This window comes from Argopecten irradians, chromosome 1 (genome assembly GCF_041381155.1).
Source record: "Argopecten irradians isolate NY chromosome 1, Ai_NY, whole genome shotgun sequence".
NCBI lineage: Eukaryota > Metazoa > Mollusca > Bivalvia > Pectinida > Pectinidae > Argopecten > Argopecten irradians.
The window spans coordinates 54005451-54025961 of NC_091134.1; the positions used below are offsets into that span (position 1 = coordinate 54005451).

General features: G+C 34.5%; 1 protein-coding gene across 2 annotated transcripts in view; it reads left to right on the forward strand.

Annotated features, from left to right (window-relative positions):
- LOC138333385 (uncharacterized) overlaps positions 1–20511 on the forward strand; it is a 21964-nt gene continuing 1453 nt past the window's right edge. Inside the window, exons 1-40 of one of the 2 annotated variants that reach the window (XM_069281734.1) lie at positions 1–85; positions 1079–1191; positions 1837–2028; positions 2374–2469; positions 2659–2815; positions 3354–3463; positions 3796–3990; positions 4338–4433; positions 4667–4820; positions 5337–5446; positions 5872–6066; positions 6184–6279; positions 6668–6821; positions 7678–7787; positions 8060–8254; positions 8372–8467; positions 8856–9009; positions 9865–9974; positions 10247–10441; positions 10778–10873; positions 11223–11376; positions 11752–11861; positions 11985–12179; positions 12421–12516; positions 12666–12819; positions 12954–13063; positions 13279–13473; positions 13796–13891; positions 14142–14295; positions 14428–14537; positions 14983–15183; positions 15430–15528; positions 16053–16221; positions 16442–16555; positions 16783–16895; positions 17159–17245; positions 18364–18444; positions 18751–18850; positions 19288–19437; positions 20111–20178. In XM_069281734.1, the coding sequence (XP_069137835.1) occupies positions 40–85; positions 1079–1191; positions 1837–2028; positions 2374–2469; positions 2659–2815; positions 3354–3463; positions 3796–3990; positions 4338–4433; positions 4667–4820; positions 5337–5446; positions 5872–6066; positions 6184–6279; positions 6668–6821; positions 7678–7787; positions 8060–8254; positions 8372–8467; positions 8856–9009; positions 9865–9974; positions 10247–10441; positions 10778–10873; positions 11223–11376; positions 11752–11861; positions 11985–12179; positions 12421–12516; positions 12666–12819; positions 12954–13063; positions 13279–13473; positions 13796–13891; positions 14142–14295; positions 14428–14537; positions 14983–15183; positions 15430–15528; positions 16053–16221; positions 16442–16555; positions 16783–16895; positions 17159–17245; positions 18364–18444; positions 18751–18850; positions 19288–19437; positions 20111–20178 (5226 nt within the window). In that variant the 5' untranslated portion in view covers positions 1–39. The remainder of the gene's footprint in view (positions 86–1078; positions 1192–1836; positions 2029–2373; positions 2470–2658; positions 2816–3353; positions 3464–3795; positions 3991–4337; positions 4434–4666; positions 4821–5336; positions 5447–5871; positions 6067–6183; positions 6280–6667; positions 6822–7677; positions 7788–8059; positions 8255–8371; positions 8468–8855; positions 9010–9864; positions 9975–10246; positions 10442–10777; positions 10874–11222; positions 11377–11751; positions 11862–11984; positions 12180–12420; positions 12517–12665; positions 12820–12953; positions 13064–13278; positions 13474–13795; positions 13892–14141; positions 14296–14427; positions 14538–14982; positions 15184–15429; positions 15529–16052; positions 16222–16441; positions 16556–16782; positions 16896–17158; positions 17246–18363; positions 18445–18750; positions 18851–19287; positions 19438–20110; positions 20179–20511) is intronic. The other variant, XM_069281742.1, reaches the window with a different exon arrangement.

Consider the following 20511-nt stretch of genomic DNA (forward strand, 5'->3'; position numbering starts at 1 on the left):
TGATGATAACACCAGGAAATCTGATATATTGATCTGATAATGTTATCCTGTGTTCTGTACACAGTGGAGCAAGGTACACACACAGGTGGGCAGCATATTCTTATTATTTTTCATTATTTTGATATTCGTGATGAGTTTCATTGTATGGCCCTACGGAATGGGAATGTTATTATAAAGTTATATTACTTTGACATCGTTAAATAGATCAACAGAATAATATCAAGTATATAATAATACTACCCTGTATAAATAGCAGCTGATACAGGTCTAACTAATTACATTAATAGTGATCTTTCGTGCTTTTACACATGATATTATTTTGAAATATTAGAATTGCTGAGATTAATAATAACATTATTATTTATGAAAACTGCCATATCCTGCATGCTTAAAACTTTTACTGATCGACTCTATTCACGTGACTGTCACGTGACTAAACGTGTTTGAAAATTAAAGTGAACTTCATGTACTGTTACTGATAAGCCAATCTGATTATATCCCATTTTGTAGATTATATCCCATTTTGTAGATTATATCCCATTTTGTAGATTATATCCCATTTTGTAGATTATATCCATTGTACACTTTTGCCGTTCATTACTCCACTCTCAGTAAATCGGACAAAATCTTCATATGAGTCACTGCATAGAAATAACTAACTAATGCTATGTAGCAATCACTATCATCAGTTTGGAGAAAAAACTGTTATTTGTAAATTAAATTATTAAAACAACAAAAATGAGAAAGGTAACATGTTTTAATAATTTATGAGCTACAGTCGACTTCAGGTTCCATTTTGCTCATTTCATATCTCGTTCATACATTCAATGCCACAGTTGACTTCAGGAACCATTTTGCTCATTTTATTTCTCGTGCATACATTCAATTTACTTTCTCTTGTGATTTCATTTAATTGAATGTTTGTCTTGTCAAAGAAAACTCGTGAAAACGAAAATTGATTCTCTGTCAGTCAGAACTAGCTATATTAAAGCACCGAAACTTTGGTACATTCCAAAAGCGTTAAAAAATCTTACTGGACAATATGTTGGTGTATGACCACATATTTCGACATTTGTAGATCCGGTACCATTACACGGGAGGATGAACCGTCTATTTTACGCGTGTATGCTTGGTTTGGCTGTCACTGTAGTTGGTACAGCTGACACTAATAACAGCACTTCTACAGTACAGGTACGTTAATCAGTACAAACACATGTTATACGAGGTTTTAAAAAACTAGTTAAAGGTACTACTAGACTCAAAATATCAGTCAAATATTTTTTACATTAAAATGCTAGAACAGACTACGATCTATTTTCAATATACTTTCAACAGAAATGCCCATGACGTAATATTTTTTGTTGTTTTTGTTTTTTTTTTTTTTTTTTGTTGTTTTTTTTTCATAAAAAAAAAATAAAAATTTAATATCCCAGACATGTTATACATCTGAAGGCTGCCAAGGTTGGGGCGTAATATTTGTATCGTAAATTAAGTATTTCTACTTCATCGACAATTATATGAGATGCAAAAATAAAAGCATTCAAAATTTCAAACAAAACTAAAGAATCAAATCAAACAAATATGGATACTATTTTCTTCAGACGTATGCAAGATCATGATCGTTATTTATTTATTTATTTATTGTGCTATTCAATTCTCATTATTTCAATTTGGATTCAATGAATACGGGGCAGAATTAAGAAAAAAATAAGTCATACACATTTAGTGTAGGAAGGGAAAACCAAACAAACACAATATGACTAAAACACACACAACAAAGCGATTGAAAATATATCAATACCGTCCATATATTGTATAGCAATCTTTTTCTTACAGCGACGGCGACTCGCACTTGATAATGACTGTGACACAGACTGTTTCCAGAAATGTGATAAATTTGGTTGCGAATTCAGAGTTAAGTGGAAGAAAGTCGGTGATTACGTGGAATTCGATGTTCAGCAGGATATATCGACTCTGACCATTATAAGTGTGTGGAACGCCATAGGATTTTCACAAGACCGCGAAATGGTATAACTAAATATTCTCTTCACAATCGTAGATACTCTAAAATGAACATTTTCAAATGTTCTTATATCTCTTTTATGGCAAATAAATAAAATATTTACAAATATAGACTTGATGTCATGCTAAATAGTTTCATAAATAATAGTTTGTGTTTATATTGTGTACATTTATGTTACTATTGTAGAATAAGTCTTTAAATGACATTAATGCGATTATTAATGATATTAAAAAAGATTGCATCTTTCAGAAATATTTTAAAAAAAATTCATACATAAAATGTACCTGTTATTTAACGTTAAATTGCTTCATTTGACTTAGTACATATAATGTATGATGACGTTCCTACAGCCAGGCGCCAGTGTGGTGATGTGCATATATAACGACTTATCGATGGAAATAGACATTGGCTACAACAAAGGACACAGCTACGAAAAGTTAAGAGGCGTATGTTTAGCTTCTTTTTTATTATTTAGAATATATATTTTCTGATGTACCTCTGTTCAATTCAAAAGTTATACATATTGTTTAGAAATAAAGAAAAATATTGGATGAAATCTACAAAATGATCTTATATCGTGACTATTGTTTCATTAACGTTTTATAAACCTAGAACTCTATTGTTTTATTTCTCAGGCATCCAGCACATTAAAGAACAAACATGGATCTGTCGTCGACTTTATTTTTACCTGCAGTTTTCAGCGTCGTATTGACCCCGACTTTCCTCACGAGGCTTCATTGTCACAACCGGCATACCTGATGGTTGGTCAGGGCGAAGTCGGTTTAATCACGGGTGATTACATACCTAACAGAAGATATTTGAAAATTATTCTTAATTACAATTTCATTAAGTATTGATGTAACCATTTTTTAATTTCAATGGGGTATGAAAAATAATGTTTGCAAACTGTGTGAATCCATAGAGCGGATTCTCAAAAGTTTACAAACAAAATTTTGACATCAATGCTTATAATTAATTTTACAATCTTTTTGATAAGTGTGTTAAAATGTATCATTCTGGTGATCAATAGTCAACGTCAATGTGTCTATTGAAAACATTAATTATAAAAATTAATAAAATCAATTATATTGATATATTTCATATGACTTCACAGCATAAGAGATTAAATGTTTTTTTAATGTTTCACAAAACAAAATAATCAAAGTATGCAAAAGAAATTATCATTGAGAAAATGTTTTAGAGATTTAAAGCATAAAAACTATCCCAGTAATACTTAAGCGGAGGACATCAAAAGGTCTACATCATGTTTTAATATTGAACTAGTACTATTATGACGAATTTTAGAAATTTTAACTTTTTTTAATTAAAGATCAGATATATAAGCATGATCGAGACCCTGTGATCTCTGAACTCAAGTTTGACTTCATACATAGTCCGGATCATCCAACAACTACCTACACTCCTGATATCACAATAAAGGTACATTTAGTTAAACATCACCATGTAAATGTTAGTCTTAATCATGTTCTAAGATGTTTGAAAAAAATACTATAATGATAACTGCTTCATAAAAAAAACATTCGCTATTTTCAGTACTTGAAACACAAAAAGTGTCTAGTTATCGTGGGGAAGCTAATTCCATCATTAAGGAACGGTGTTAAATAGAACATATGTGGTTTTTGTTTTGAAATTCCATCAGAGAAATCCGTGATTTGCGTCTTCTCCGGCACATTTTTGGCAAGCAAGCACTCACAACATATAGATACGTTGTAAATTATTGATATTTTAATCAATATTGATTCCTGTTTAAGCCTGCTCCATTTGTGCTGGATCCGGATTGTGGAAAGACAAAAGGTTGTTTCCGAAGCTGTGACGATACAGGGGAATGTTCTTTCCAAGTGACGTGGCAGGAGGCTGGAGATTTCATAGATTTCACAATGTCACAGAATATCAGTGCTCCAAACAACTATTGGGCAGCACTTGGGATATCGGACGATCAAAACATGGTAAGGAGTAACACTTTTAATAGCGAAGCAAAGTGGGTTTTTTTCCAAATCATCAAATTTGTCAATAATAAGTATTTATGTATTACTGGGATTTTTAATTATTACACATATTCTATGAAAAACTGTCACTTTTTTGAAACACCCATTTATTGTACTACAAAGGATTTAACTGAATAATCAAATGACTTAATTTATATTGTTAGACTGTTAATGCACATTATTATCATCTTATCGTTGTTCTTACGGTAGGTTTTCGATAAACAATTTTTGGGAAAGCATTGCATAAAAATATTAATATCTGTTTCCTATGTAAATGAGAAATATAATATAAACTTCAATACGTACAGAAAAATACAAGTGTGATCATGTGTAAGGATTTCGATGGAAAAATTACAGTAGAGCTCGGCTATACTCCTGGGTACTCGTACGAAACTGTTGCAAAGGTTGGTATTTCTTACACTTGGCTGTTATTCAACTTTCATGAAATTGGCCTCCAACCTAACTTCAAATTTTTGATTTTATTATGTTAATTCGTTCCGAGTTAATTCATTAAAAAGGAACATAAATAGTGTTCTATAAATAAAATAAAAAAACTATAATGTGTACTGACTTTTCAGAATACCAGTTATCTTGTTAACAAAATCTAACATATGTTTGGTGTGTACTGACTTTTCAGAATACCAGTGATCTTGTTAACACCAGCGGTTCACTTGAAGATGGAATCTTTAACTGCAACTTTCAGCGAAGGAAGATAATCACTGACTTTAATGACTCATTTCCTTTAATCGAAACACATTATGTTATTGTTGGTTATGGACAAGTTATAAATGGTAAGACATAATTTAATTTTGTATCGCGTCTCATGTTAAACTCTCCATCTTAAATACAACATAACTGGTTCATTGTACGAAAACACACGTGTCTGATGTAATATTTGCCATAGGGACTTCCTCTTTATAAAGTCAACCTGTTAATTAATAACGCTATCTGTTGGCTCAAATGACCAATTATAACACAATGTGACCAGTGTATAAAGACTCACCGCGTATTATATTCAGCAAAGCGTTCAAAGCACGCAGAACTAATCAAGTTATGCATTATTCAACGATTCCCAAATTCGGGTTATGCAAGGGCGTTTTGGGGTTTCAGGAACGTCCCCCATACATTTAATAGTCATATATTTCTCTCGCTTTTCTCAATTGTTACACTCATGCATTCCCCCTAGGCATTTGGAAACCGTTCAAGACACGTCTATTGCGATCATTTGTGTGTTTCAGTCATTATAAAACACATGTTCATGTCAGATTGATGAGTATACCGCTTTAGAAATGCATATGTTTGAACAGGCACACCTATAATGCATGAGCTTTTTCCGACGGTCAGTCAACAAAAAGAGGACTTTATCCATGTTGGACCAGAGATGACTACAGTACATCCGGGAGATATAACCACTGAGGTTTGGGGATTACGACACGTATATAACCGACAATGAACTAGCATTTTTGTTTTTGTCCTTTGCCTTAAAATTAAAAAAAAATCTTGCTGTCATTGATTTTAAGATGCAACATCACTGTGATTGCAGCAAGGAAATGTTTTCTACAGAAGTTTTGAGATAAAATTTATAATGTAGGTGAAAAAATGATGGTTATCCTAAGGTCATCATTCTGTTATATGACTATAAGGAAATAAACAGTCTTTCTGAACTATAAAAAAGACAAATAAAAAAATGCTACCTTTGTGAAACATAACAAAAAAATGCCTGTAACATTTACAATATTATTTATAAAATAACAATAAAATTAGGATTGAATATTAAACATAACGATGAAGGATATTTTCTTCTATGTATTGAATTTGCCATTCCTTTTGTTTTTGTCACAGCCGGGCCCGATCGTGCCTGACGCTGATTGTGGGGTCACCAAAGGTTGTTTCTATAGCTGTGACAGCAATGAAGATTGTATGTTCCAAGTGACGTGGCAGGAGGCTGGAGATTTTATAGACTTTACAATGTCACATAATATCAGTGCTGCAGACAACGTGTGGATAGCCCTCGGCATATCGGACGATACCAACATGGTAGGAACTGCTTAATGAATTGGTTCAAATTTTCAGCATCAGAATCAGATGTTTTCAACCGTCACTTTCATAAAATCTACTTACCGGGGTACATACATTATATCATATTTGTTACAGAAAAACACCAGCGTGGTCATGTGTAAAGAGATGAATGGCAGCATTTCAGTGGAGCTCGGCTATAATCCTGGATACGCATATAACACCGTGGCAACGGTATGTGTTCTATTAGCAATGATTTCAAGTTTTTGGTTAAACATATCACATAACACGAAAAATCAATCAATATACAAAAATAATATTGAAATACGGACGTCAATATCCGTTTAAAGAGAAATGCTGATAGTTCCCATGTTCGACAAATAATCAAGTTTGAAATACCACAACAGGACTAATTATCTCGATATGTCCCATCGATGACACGCATACCTGCTCACTCCTCCGAATAACTTGTTTCTAGGTTCATATTTTACGAACCTATAAGTCTAAATCCATGTTTCCTTTTATCATCACAGTTTTGGTTACCATTGTGCCCCATTGTCGATATTGTTTAAATCTGACACAGAGGTTTGATTCATCCTGATTTTCGTTTACTACCTTCCAGAATACCAGCGATCTTGTAAACACTAGTGGTTCACTCGAAGACGGAATATTCACTTGTAGATTCCAAAGGAGAAAGATAATTACTGAGTTTAACAACACTCTGTCGTTGACAACAAGACGCTTCGTCATTGTAGCTAACGGTTCCATATCATCTGGTAAGAGTGTTTACACTTAGAAAGATTGTTACTCTGATGATTTGATATCTTATCGCATTGTAGTACATAAAGTGATAGTATACTGGTTACACATATGGGTACTCTTTGCAATAATTCTCTTGGAAGCAGGCGCTATTGAAGTGGTGCGATATTTAACGTGAACGTATTGTGGCAACAGTATTACACGACGTCATTATAACGTTGCGCTTCGATTAAGGCGCCAAGATGGCAGACAGGCCGTGGTGTAGGTGAAGGAAACAAATGTTGCTTTTCCACAAAAAACAGCTCACTAAATCCTCATGAAACTGAATCTCGTTTTTTTTAAACAGAATTCTGTGATAATTTTGATAAGGTAGCAACGTTAATCAGCATGCTGTGGAAATAAGGATAGCGGTACGAGGGTTTATGTTACAATGAAATGAAAAGAGCCCATTCACACGGGAGGGTGATTTACTAAACCAATTATGGCTTGATTGAGAGGACACTATTGCCTCACAGTATTGCTTCATGATGGAATAGTGCCCTCGGCTTCTTCTCGGATACTATTCCATCCCTCGACAGTACCACGAGGCAATAGTGCCGGCTCAACCAGGCCATAATAGATCAGTATCATTGAAATAATTCCATTTGTTAACGATGAAGGTCGATATAGATTGTTGATATTGTTTCTTTAGCTAAGATTGTTGAATCGTTGATTATCATGCTGGAAACCAATATATTTGAATCCTCGACGTTCTCTCCACAGGAATAAGTTTTTTCTCGTCCCTTTACAGTTAAATATCATCCTATCCAATATATTGTTTAACGCATGTGCAGAGACATACAACTACATTACATAATATTTTGGCTTGAACAGGATTGCCACAAAAGCACACAACCCCTCCGGCCGTAAGTTCGCAAAAAGAAGACTTCATCAATATACATCCCGAACATACCACAGTCAACCCAGGGGAGATAACAACACAGGTATGCCACAGTCATAGACAAATCACTAGTACTAGTGTTAAAATTGATATAATAAACAAATGCAAAAACGGTTCATATAGGCTGATTGTAATTGTGAAAACTATTAAATAACGGTAAATTTAATAGTTTATCCATTCATTTTAAGAATGGTTCAGACATCATTTGTCACATGTACCGCATATTTTAAAGACTTAAGTTTCCAACAACGTTAACCCCTGTTCACTATACCAAGAATGTGAAAATTTAATTTTATCATTATAAATTCGTCACAGCCCGGCCCGATCGTGCCTGATGCTGATTGTGGAGTCACCAAAGGTTGTTTCTCTGAATGTGACAGCAATGAAGATTGTATGTTCCAAGTGACGTGGCAGGAGGCTGGAGATTTTATAGACTTTACAATGTCACAGAATATTAGTGCTGCAGACAACGTGTGGATAGCCCTCGGTATATCGGACAATACCAACATGGTAGGAACTGCTTAATGGTTTGGTTCAAATTTTCAGCATCAGAATCAGATGTTTTCAGCCGTCACTTTCATAAAATCTACTTACCGGGGTACATACATTATATCATATTTGTTACAGAAAAATACCAGCGTGGTCATGTGTAAAGAGATGAATGGCAGCATTTCAGTGGAGCTCGGCTATAATCCTGGATACGCATATAACACCGTGGCAACGGTATGTGTTCTATTAGCAATGATTTCAAGTTTTTGGTTAAACATATCACATAACACGAAAAATCAATCAATATACAAAAATAATATTGAAATACGGACGTCAATATCCGTTTAAAGAGAAATGCTGATAGTTCCCATGTTCGACAAATAATCAAGTTTGAAATACCACAACAGGACTAATTATCTCGATATGTCCCATCGATGACACGCATACCTGCTCACTCCTCCGAATAACTTGTTTCTAGGTTCATATTTTACGAACCTATAAGTCTAAATCCATGTTTCCTTTTATCATCACAGTTTTGGTTACAATTGTGCCCCATTGTCGATATTGTTTAAATCTGACACAGAGGTTTGATTCATCCTGATTTTCGTTTACTACCTTCCAGAATACCAGCGATCTTGTAAACACTAGTGGTTCACTCGAAGACGGAATATTCACTTGTAGATTCCAAAGGAGAAAGATAATTACTGAGTTTAACAACACTCTGTCGTTGACAACAAGACGCTTCGTCATTGTAGCTAACGGTTCCATATCATCTGGTAAGAGTGTTTACACTTAGAAAGATTGTTACTCTGATGATTTGATATCTTATCACATTGTAGTACATAAAGTGATAGTATACTGGTTACACATATGGGTACTCTTTGCAATAATTCTCTTGGAAGCAGGCGCTATTGAAGTGGTGCGATATTTAACGTGAACGTATTGTGGCAACAGTATTACACGACGTCATTATAACGTTGCGCTTCGATTAAGGCGCCAAGATGGCAGACAGGCCGTGGTGTAGGTGAAGGAAACAAATGTTGCTTTTCTACAAAAAACAGCTCACTAAATCCTCATGAAACTGAATCTCGTTTTTTTAAACAGAATTCTGTGATAATTTTGATAAGGTAGCAACGTTTATCAGCATGCTGTGGAAATAAGGATAGTGGTACGAGAGTTTATGTTACGATGAAATGAAAAGAGCCCATTCACATGGGAGGGTGATTTACTAAACCAATTATGGCTTGATTGAGAGGACACTATTGCCTCACAGTATTGCTTCATGATGGAATAGTGCCCTCGGCTTCTTCTCGGATACTATTCCATCCCTCGACAGTACCACGAGGCAATAGTGCCGGCTCAACCAGGCCATAATAGATCAGTATCATTGAAATAATTCCATTTGTTAACGATGAAGGTCGATATAGATTGTTGATATTGTTTCTTTAGCTAAGATTGTTGAATCGTTGATTATCATGCTGGAAACCAATATATTTGAATCCTCGACGTTCTCTCCACAGGAATAAGTTTTTTCTCGTCCCTTTACAGTTAAATATCATCCTATCCAATATATTGTTTAACGCATGTGCAGAGACATACAACTACATTACATAATATTTTGGCTTGAACAGGATTGCCACAAAAGCACACAACCCCTCCGGCCGTAAGTTCGCAAAAAGAAGACTTCATCAATATACATCCCGAACATACCACAGTCAACCCAGGGGAGATAACAACACAGGTATGCCACAGTCATAGACAAATCACTAGTACTAGTGTTAAAATTGATATAATAAACAAATGCAAAAACGGTTCATATAGGCTGATTGTAATTGTGAAAACTATTAAATAACGGTAAATTTAATAGTTTATCCATTCATTTTAAGAATGGTTCAGACATCATTTGTCACATGTACCGCATATTTTAAAGACTTAAGTTTCCAACAACGTTAACCCCTGTTCACTATACCAAGAATGTGAAAATTTAATTTTATCATTATAAATTCGTCACAGCCCGGCCCGATCGTGCCTGATGCTGATTGTGGAGTCACCAAAGGTTGTTTCTCTGAATGTGACAGCAATGAAGATTGTATGTTCCAAGTGACGTGGCAGGAGGCTGGAGATTTTATAGACTTTACGATGTCACAGAACATCAGTGCTGAAGACAACGTGTGGATAGCCCTCGGTATATCGGACGATACCAACATGGTAAGTGAATGTTAATTCGAAATAAACAAAAAGATAATTCTGATCTGAGAAAATTTGTATCTTACACCATATTTCTACTATACCATATATGTGTTTTCTCAACTCTTTGGATTGCAATTGTTACATAACAAGTATGAACTCTGTTTTGATTGACAGACAATGTGACTTTTGATGACGTGATTCTGTGCATCTTTTGATTGGCTCTTACCTAACAGATCACTTTCATCATAGACTAATGTAAGAGCCTACATTGAATAAAGTCCTTTCGTTGTTTTTATAATGTATAAATGTCAATTTTGAGGATTATTTATTTGAATTTTCTCTTTTTAATTAAAGAAAAACACCAGCGTGGTCATGTGTAAAAAGATGAATGGCAGCATTTCAGTGGAGCTCGGCTATAATCCTGGATACGCATATAACACCGTGGTAACGGTAATAGATTGAAAGATTTGTTCCTTCTGGTATTCGCCGTATTCACGAACAATCAATGATATTATTGGTCACATGAGAATGCTGACGACATGAAAGACATGTGTTCCTGAATTGTTCATGAAACAAACATATTAATTACATCATATCAAGAAATCTAGAATAATATTTTTATAGATTTACAATGCTGTAAGCAATATTTCGACATTATAAGTAGTTATTGTGTGTGTTTTAGTACATAAAATGTTATGTAATCCTTGCAAAAAAAAAGAGAAAAAAATTCTCTCCTTCTAGGGGATTTAACTTTTCAGAGCTCTTGAGTCTATAAAATTGATATTATATATTTTTCCAGAACACCAGCGATCTCGTGAACACCAGTGGTTCACTCGAAGATGGTATATTCACTTGTAGATTTCAGAGAAGGAAAATAATAACCGACTTCAATAACGCGTTTTCACTGACAGAAAGACGTTTCCTGATTGTGGCTAATGGTACTTTATCATCTGGTAAGATATCAAAGATATCAAACATATTATTTATCTTATAGCTCATCATTTGATATATATAGGATCCTAAATGAGCATTCATTTCATGAGCCTTATATTTGGTAACACAAATTTAAGATAATTTGTATCACATAACTACAACGACCTTCATTTCAAAGAATATTAACGCAAAAATGTGTTGAGAAAATCCAGCAGAAGCAGTCATTTTGTACTCCCGTCCGCGAATCCGAACGCCACTTTATTGTTTCATTCCTAAGTAACAATGGATTTCCTGTCCGACACAGCCAATGAAAGTCGCTCTAGGTTATATTACACTAGTGACATACATGTACATTAATTAAACACTCTTTATGTTGAAAGAATTTTTTCTAACAGGGATTCCACAGAAGCACACAACCCCTCCTAAAGTCAGTTTAGAAAAAGAAGATTTCATCAATATTCATCCAGAACATACCACGGTCAACCCAGGGGAGATAACCACACAGGTATGAGTTGACAGTAAATGAAAATAAAATGATGCTGACTGTTTACAATATATTTCTGCTACTTTCTGCTTTGTAATTAATTTGTATGTACAGTTACTTAGAGAGGCTTTTTTTCTCTTTTAGCCCGGCCCGATCGTGCCTGACGCTGATTGTGGAGTCACCAAAGGTTGTTTCTATAGCTGTGACAGCAATGAAGATTGTATGTTTCAAGTGACGTGGCGGGAGGCTGGAGATTTTATAGACTTTACAATGTCACAGAATATCAGTGCTGCAGACAACGCGTGGATAGCTCTCGGTATATCGGACGATACTAATATGGTGTGTACCCTTGTACCATAAATTTTATTTTATCATGAGGCTTAAGAATACCAAGAACCATGTTTTCTTTTAATCTTAAAGCTAATCGCACATTGGTTTGTAGAAGGAAAAGCTATTACCAACAACTTGACTCATTCACCCTTGTAGACACATTTAAGCTCTTCTAAATCAACGACTTAATCAGTCCATTATGAAATTTCAGGGATAGTTTACGTTATACGGGTAAAAATATTTGTTATAGAAAAACACCAGCGTGATCATGTGTAAGGAGATGAATGGCAGCATTTCAGTGGAGCTCGGCTATAATCCTGGATACGCATATAACACTATAGCAACGGTAGGCAAATTAGATTCTAAATAACAAGTAAAAAAAAGTTTTTGTTTTCATTCACTTCGAACTTTGAATCAGACAAAGTCATGTTGATGTAGTATTATACATTTTCAATTATATTTCTTACGCAAATATTTGCTTTAATTCATTTCCAGAATACCAGCGATCTGGAAAACACCAGCGGTTCACTCGAGGACGGAGTCTTCACTTGTATATTCCAAAGGAGAAAGATTATCACTGATTTTAATGATACTTTCTCACTGATTGAGAAACGTTACATCATCGTGGCAAACGGCTCCTTAGTGTCTGGTAAGTGACATTGCAATGATTCAAATACGTTCAATATGAAGTATAGACATATTTCAAAATTATCACAGAGAAGTGCCTCCTTCCACATTCAAAATTATTTGACATGAAAAAATATGGTGAACATTTTCAAACAGGGATTCCACAGAAGCATACAACCCCTCCTACAGTCAGTTCAGAAAAAGAAGATTTCATCAATATACACCCAGATCATACCACGGTCAACCCAGGGGAGATAACTACACAGGTAAGCTGAAGTTGTCTTAACACAGGAAATCTTATTTTGCAGATAGCTTTTCCTTGTTAGTCTTTTTATATGACTGTAGGATTTTATTGATGTATTTTTACTACAATGATGTATCACAGATCATTAAGAAGCCCTCTTTATCCAGAAAATAAAGCAAGAACATTGTTACATATTGTTGTAGGCTTTCGTATTTGTATACTAAAAAATGTTTTCAGCCCGGCCCGATCGTGCCTGATGCTGATTGTGGAGTCACCAAAGGTTGTTTCTATAGCTGTGAAAGCAATAAAGATTGTATGTTCGAGGTGACGTGGCAAGAAGCAGGAGATTTCATCGCATTTACAATATCACAGAATATAAGTGCTGAAGATAATGCATGGATAGCCCTCGGTATATCGGATGACACTAACATGGTAAGAGTAGGGGATTTATTTCAGGTACTGTACAGATACAAAGGGTAAATGAATGATACAATTGTTCACAGGCTATAATAGAAATATTTTTAATTCTATTTCTTTACTACAATTAGCATTTTGATTCGTCATAACAGTCTACTTTATATAATATAATTAGGAGACGAATAAATGAATATATCTTTATCGCTTTAAAGATTTATCAGTATAAATACTTTTTAAACATTATGGGGACTATTCTCACAATACTTTATTTCTTGAGATCTCTTTTACGGTTTATTTGGTTTACCCATATAACAAAACAAGCAATGTTAATTTACAGAAAAACACCAGCGTGATCATGTGTAAGGAAGTGAATGGCAGCATTTCAGTGGAGCTCGGCTATAATCCTGGATACGCATATAAAACCATGGCAACGGTAGATACAATTATTCCGATTCCTAGTTCTTCTGTTTCTCCGTTCTAGATCGGTTTATATATTTTGCTTAATATGCAGAATATCGCTTAATACGCAGCAACACAATTTTCATTATAATGATTCAATGACTTTGTTCGCAAAAAGATAATTATAAGATTAACGTTGATAAGTTTACATGCTTTGGAGGATTTCGGTTTCAGTAACTTTTATCAGAAACACTCTATCAGTGTACTGTTATATTTTATTTCAGAATACCTCTGATCTTATCAACACCGACGGATCTCACGTAGACGGAATCTTCAAATGCAGTTTTCGACGTAGGAAGATCATTGAGGACTTTAACAACACATTCAGTTTGACGGAAAATCGCTATCTCATTATTGCCAACGGTCTGATGTCGGCTGGTAATATATCATTTAGAATTCTATATAGAGCATATTTATAGAAAAGTTCGTCTCAGCAGTTCGATCAATAAATAGGTCATTGCTTATTACATATATGTATAGTGTGCTCATTATTTATTTTCGTACAATTAGGTATCCCACAGAAGCACACAACGCCGCCAGTTGTAAGCCCTAATAAGGAGAATTTTATCCATATAGTCCCTGATACGACTCCGGTAAACCCAGGAGATATAACTACACAGGTAACAAATCTTTTGTTGATAGGCGGTAAAATTGAAGTGTTATTAATCCATTCAGGTTATGAGCATAATGTTAAAAATATGAAATATATCATTAAACATATGATCACAGTCTTTCAGTCTCAAATTGATGAAAAACTATTTTGAACGGAAAAAAATGAAATTAAAGTTCTTGCTTACGAAACTAATGCTATCTCTGAATTGTCCGTAAGAATTTATTACAAAGGCCGTTTTCGATTATTAGGTTCTGATTAAAAGACGGACCTGGTGATTTTATATTGTTTTCAGACGAGCCTTGACAAAGCCCTCACAGGCTTGTATCAAAAGCTACAGCGTCAGGATTTGTACTTGAAATAATTACTTTAACAAACGGTCAAGCCGGCAGTTCCGAATAAACGAAAACGGCCGAAATCACAATGGACTTTTTTGTTTTGTTTCCCTATCACAGAGCGGGTCGACCATAGTAAAGGACCCGGAGTGTGGTAAAACAAAGGGCTGTTTCTCGGACTGTAAGGGACAAACATGTACATGCCTTGTCACATGGCAGAGTGAGCCCAAAACCAAGACCATACTGTTTGAAATAGCCTCCGTTGTAACACCTGGAGCAGACGACTGGATCGCTATAGGCTTATCTTCAAACGGGAAAATGGTATATACTCCTAAGAAACTTCACTTTACTTTTCGTATATACAAAAGTCCCGCATTAGTCAAACAAATGTATATAGGGATTGATACTTCTGTTCAATATCTATGAAGAACCGTAAAGTCCACAAAAGTTTCAATCATAAGAATTATTTTTTATAACCGTCACCACATGTTTATTTTTTCACGTTTGAATTGAGTTTTGTGCCTTATACAAGCGACATAGTAATGTATTGTATATGTATATTTACAGGCTAAATCTAGTGTGATGATGTGTATCCTGAAGAATGACGTAGTATCTGCAGAACTTGGTTACAACAACGACGACCCTAACTATCAACCACTTTCTAACGTAAATGTTTTGTTTTACAAATAAACGAATGATTGACAATGCATCCTTGTAAACGTAAAAAAATAGATAAATCAGGTGTGACATTTATACAACTCTTTCGAATGGAATTCTTCAAAGAAATGATAAAAAGAAATGCATACAAGATATAGCATGCATACTTTAAAATAGTTGGACGCGTTAAACAGTTTTTCATATCTCGATGATATTTAAGATGTTTCAGTTATATGAAAGTCGTGTGTGTTTTTTGTACAATTGGTACAGAGTAGGAAGAACAAGTTACTGCGGTTAACGCAATTGTTCCTCAACATAGACTATATGTTGCATCAAAAAAGCAAAGATCATGAAAAATCTTCTTTTCATATATATAGGACGTCACTTATTTTGTATGTAGCGGTATATCAGGATTAAAAAGTCAGGAATGAATATCTTATGTGCGTTTATATTTTTTACCAAGTTTGTCATAGATAATTCACACACAGCTGCGCATAGGGTGTCCGAATATATCATCTTCTAATTTCTTACAGAAAACTGAATTCCTGTCCGATATGAGTGGTTCCATAGAAGGAAACATCATGAAATGTGTATTCCAAAGAGCGAATCAAGTCTCGGGTGCTTTAAGTGCCGATAGTAGCAAGATCTTTGATCTAAACAAACAATGGTACCTGTTATTTGCCCATGGACTAGCGCCATCAGGTAAAACTATATATGCAAATATAATAGCTATATAGTGAAAGTAGCACAGAATATTGACTGGCAGATTGGGCATAAATATAGTTAAATAGCTGAAGTCAAAATCAAACACTATTTTCCTTCTTATATTAGATTGCTATTCTGTTGTTACATTGCGCTGTTGATACTCAGTTTTGTTTCAATATATAGTATGCTTAGTGTATTATGTAAAACATGATGGCAGGAGTTCCCGAGAGACATAAGGAGAAACCAAAGACCAGCAAAGGAAAAGTAGATTTCCTTAAATCATCAGACACGGGAATCGGAAAGCAGGAGTCTGGCCTCGTTAAGTTACACGGTAGGTAGTTTAGCTATGATGGCTAGAATAAGGCATCAACGGTATTCTGTATGTATAGGTAAACGGTTTCCGCAAATTACAATAGCTAGCTGGGATTAAACTTACAAAACTGCTATCAAGTAATAAGATTGAAATAATAGCAAAGCAAAAAAAATGTGAAATGTCTAACTATAAACAAAAATGATCTATAAAAAGATAAAATAGATTTTACATGTCATTTCGTGTAGGTTTTCTGATGATACTTGCCTGGATTATATTATCCTCTTCTGGCATGCTGATTGCGAGGTATTTCAAGCCAGTTCTACACAAGAAAGTCCTGGGGAAACACCTATGGTTCCAGGTAAAGTATCACGATACATTGTCACTATAAATGAGGATAAGCATAACTTATTTTTGTTGACTTTGATTTCCTGTCTATTTCATTTTAATAGGGAGCTTAGCACACAGCAATGCAAACACAGTAGTGCTAGGATACTATATAAAAATAAGATACATTAGATACAAATTGTATGTTACGTTATACATTTGCAATGACTGTACGATTTCTATGGGTATACCTTATTGGCACACAAACATGTATAATTGACGTTATGCATATTTCAGGTTCACAGGGCCTGTATGTGTACAGTTGTTGTTCTAACATCGATTGCCCTTATTGCTATATTTGTGGAAGTAGGAGGATATAGTCAGGTAAATATTATTCATACATGTATATAACATTTTATATTTCTCCAATATTTGACAGGGTTATACCGCTGTTGCTAGGGAAAATATTAAAAGGGTCTTTCCCTACCTTGAGGGTAGGACAGAGAAATCTCTACCAGAGAAGGAGATTCACGAATGTCTAACCCGAGGCTTGCCGAATAGATATTTCGCTGTCCTATTCTCTAGGTAGGGAATGATGTTTTTTGCCACTGTAATCCCCCCACCAAAGTCTTGAAATCAACAAATACGCGATTTATAAAAACAGCAAGGAATAATCAATAATGAATCAACTTGGCGATTTCCACTTTAGTTTGTCTAAAACTTTGTTTAACCTGTTGTACTGTGATAAACAAGAATCTAAATCATTTCAAAATATTCACAGCCATAGAAATTTTATCTTATATTGTATGAAAACCTGTTAAGTAAGTCATTTTACTTGGTAAATATAAAAGAATTATTGTGAAAGAACGATTGTGATGATTACTAGGTCAAAGATGAGCATGCGCGTGAAGGTCGAGTTCGAATGTGATATTGATTGTCCAATTGGTCTGCAAAGGTAATTTTTTATTTGCATATGACGTTTTATAACGTCCGGTTAATCACGCGAATATGTTCTACGCGTGCAGGCTGTCTTGCCCTGGGTAAGAAATCTTACCCTCGCCGGAAGTGCAGATATCTCTGTCCGATGGGGTACAAAACTCTGTCTTTTACCGAGGTAGGGACAACATGCAATAATGTGACATCATCATTACATGCAGTGACACGTCATTAATTTTGACGCATTGCGAGGTTCTTATGATGACGGCACATTAGAAATGACTAAATTTCCATAAGTACAGGGGGAAAAGAATCAAACATGGGTCTGTCAGGTGGACAGCCTCGGGTTGACAAGCCAAAAACTTCCACGAAGGTTGAGATATCCCTGTCCACCTGACAGATATGATATGATTTGTGGAAATTACGCTTTATTTTAACTATTTCATGTAACAAAATACTTGATGCAGAAAACTTTATCATTACTGTATCAACATTGTTCAACATCTGTAAGTTTCTTTTTAGATACATGCCTTTATAAAGTCATATTGCATTTCATTGCCTTGTAGATTAGTGTGCCAGACAGCATTTCTTACGTTAAAGTCCATCCTGTTCTTGGCATCATCATCGTGGTGTTGATGTTTCTGAATGTAAGTTTTGATAACATTAACAGTTTATTGTTTAATCTGAAAATGGAAATCTCGACAAAGAGGAAAACATTACTGATATCGATTTGATGAAAAAAGTTTTAAAACTCACACGTAATAATTAGAAAAATATGCATACTAGTAGCTTATGTAACATTACGTTTTTCCATACCTGTGATATTACATATAATTGAATAATATTTAAGATGAAAAAAATAATGACAGGTAATCGGTAGGGTCATATTTACGAAAATAATCATAACAAATATCGATGTTTCGGGGTACAGTAGTCTTTAACATTTTTTTCAGCCAATGATGGCGTTTTTCCGCTGTGACCATGAACACCCCTACCGACCTGTATTTAACTGGCTTCATTGGGGCGTGGCATTAATCGTTCAATTTTTGGCGGGTAAGATATTCAAAATGGGGCGCTGATTCTTTTCGAGATTAGATATCAATACTATCATATATTTCTTTTCGGTATATCAAAAGGACATCATTCGCTCAAAAATATTTAGTATTTAGATATAAAAATGATAATCAACATCATTTAGATCTATAATTCAATCACCTTATTTCAAAAGGTAATAAAATCAATATTCAAATTGCATCAGAATAAAAACTCATTTATCACTGCGAAAGTATTGGTATCATTCCGAACCTTAGTCAAACATACGTACTGATGTTTGACTAAGGAATATTTGACCATAAATAAGACTAATCTTAACTATTAAAATTCAGTATTTGTTTCTGTTGTTGCATGGACACCATTAACTCCTTTCCGCTTTTCAGTGCTCTAAGTATTATTGACTGCTTTAAGTATAATTGACAAGATTTGTTTTCCAGGTTTCAACATCAGCTTCGGATTTCACTTAGATAAGGTCAACATGCCAGAAAATAAAGCTGTGGCTGTTATGTTTTGTTATGCTGCAACCTTTATAGGCATGTACGTCGCCTTTGAAATCACCAAGTGCATTAGGAAGCGCTTATATAAGCGTAAGTAAAATCAGTTATAAGTCATTAATTGATATATATATACCAAATAAGTCTCAATTATACGATTGTGGTGATATGACAAAAAGGCAGTTTGATTATGTGAGTTCGTTTATGTTTGTCAAAGAGGATGATACATGGAGTCGTCGATTCTTGAATGTCTTTGGCAGTACGAGAGTTATGAATGAAAGTTTGTGTTAAAACTTATCTTTTACTGTACATGTATCGTTTATATTGTTTTCTATTTTCTGTACTTTTTTACGTATCTTGTCTATTTTTCTCGGAATTTAGATAGTAAGATAATATAAGTAGTGATATGCTACCCCTCACTACAGGAAGATAAAAGCAATAGTTGAGGCAACTTCACCAGACAAAACATTGTTTGGAGTGTACAATGTAGCTGATGGATATAATATACATGTATGAATGTTGAGTGCAGAATGGACCAGTCCTAATTGATGGCAAATAGGTGTATGTTGTCGTTTTTTCAAACCATTTTTATTGGATATAATATGTTTATTCTAGTCAGGGTTGATATTTTGGTTTAAACTGTCTTGACGGAGACATTACATAATGATCATATATATCGATCAATTATTGCTGCCTATGGGCTCCTTCTTTATACCAGAATCATATCGGACGTTTGAATGTTAAAATCTCTATTATTCTGCTCCAGCGAAACCCAATGATGAATCAGAGGAATTTGCAGAGGACATAAATTTAGTTAATAATGACGACGAAGAAGTAAGTGACAATAATACATAATATAATCGGAAAACAAGAAAGCTAATCGGGTTCACTTTTGTAGATAAATGTATTGCAATCTGTGATCCCCGAGGTACACATTTTCATATGGTGTTTTGAGATGTTACTGGAATGACAGTAGGGGCTATTATTCGGCACGAAAAGTGGAGGGTTAAGATATTGTGAACATTTAAGATATAAATACAGGTATTTTTAATACTTTTTATAGTATATATTAGCGTAATCATGCGTTTGTTTTCGCGAATTAACGATTACGTTTAACATTGTAACACGTAAAATTTGTAACATTTTTTTACGTAATAAAGCGTTGTC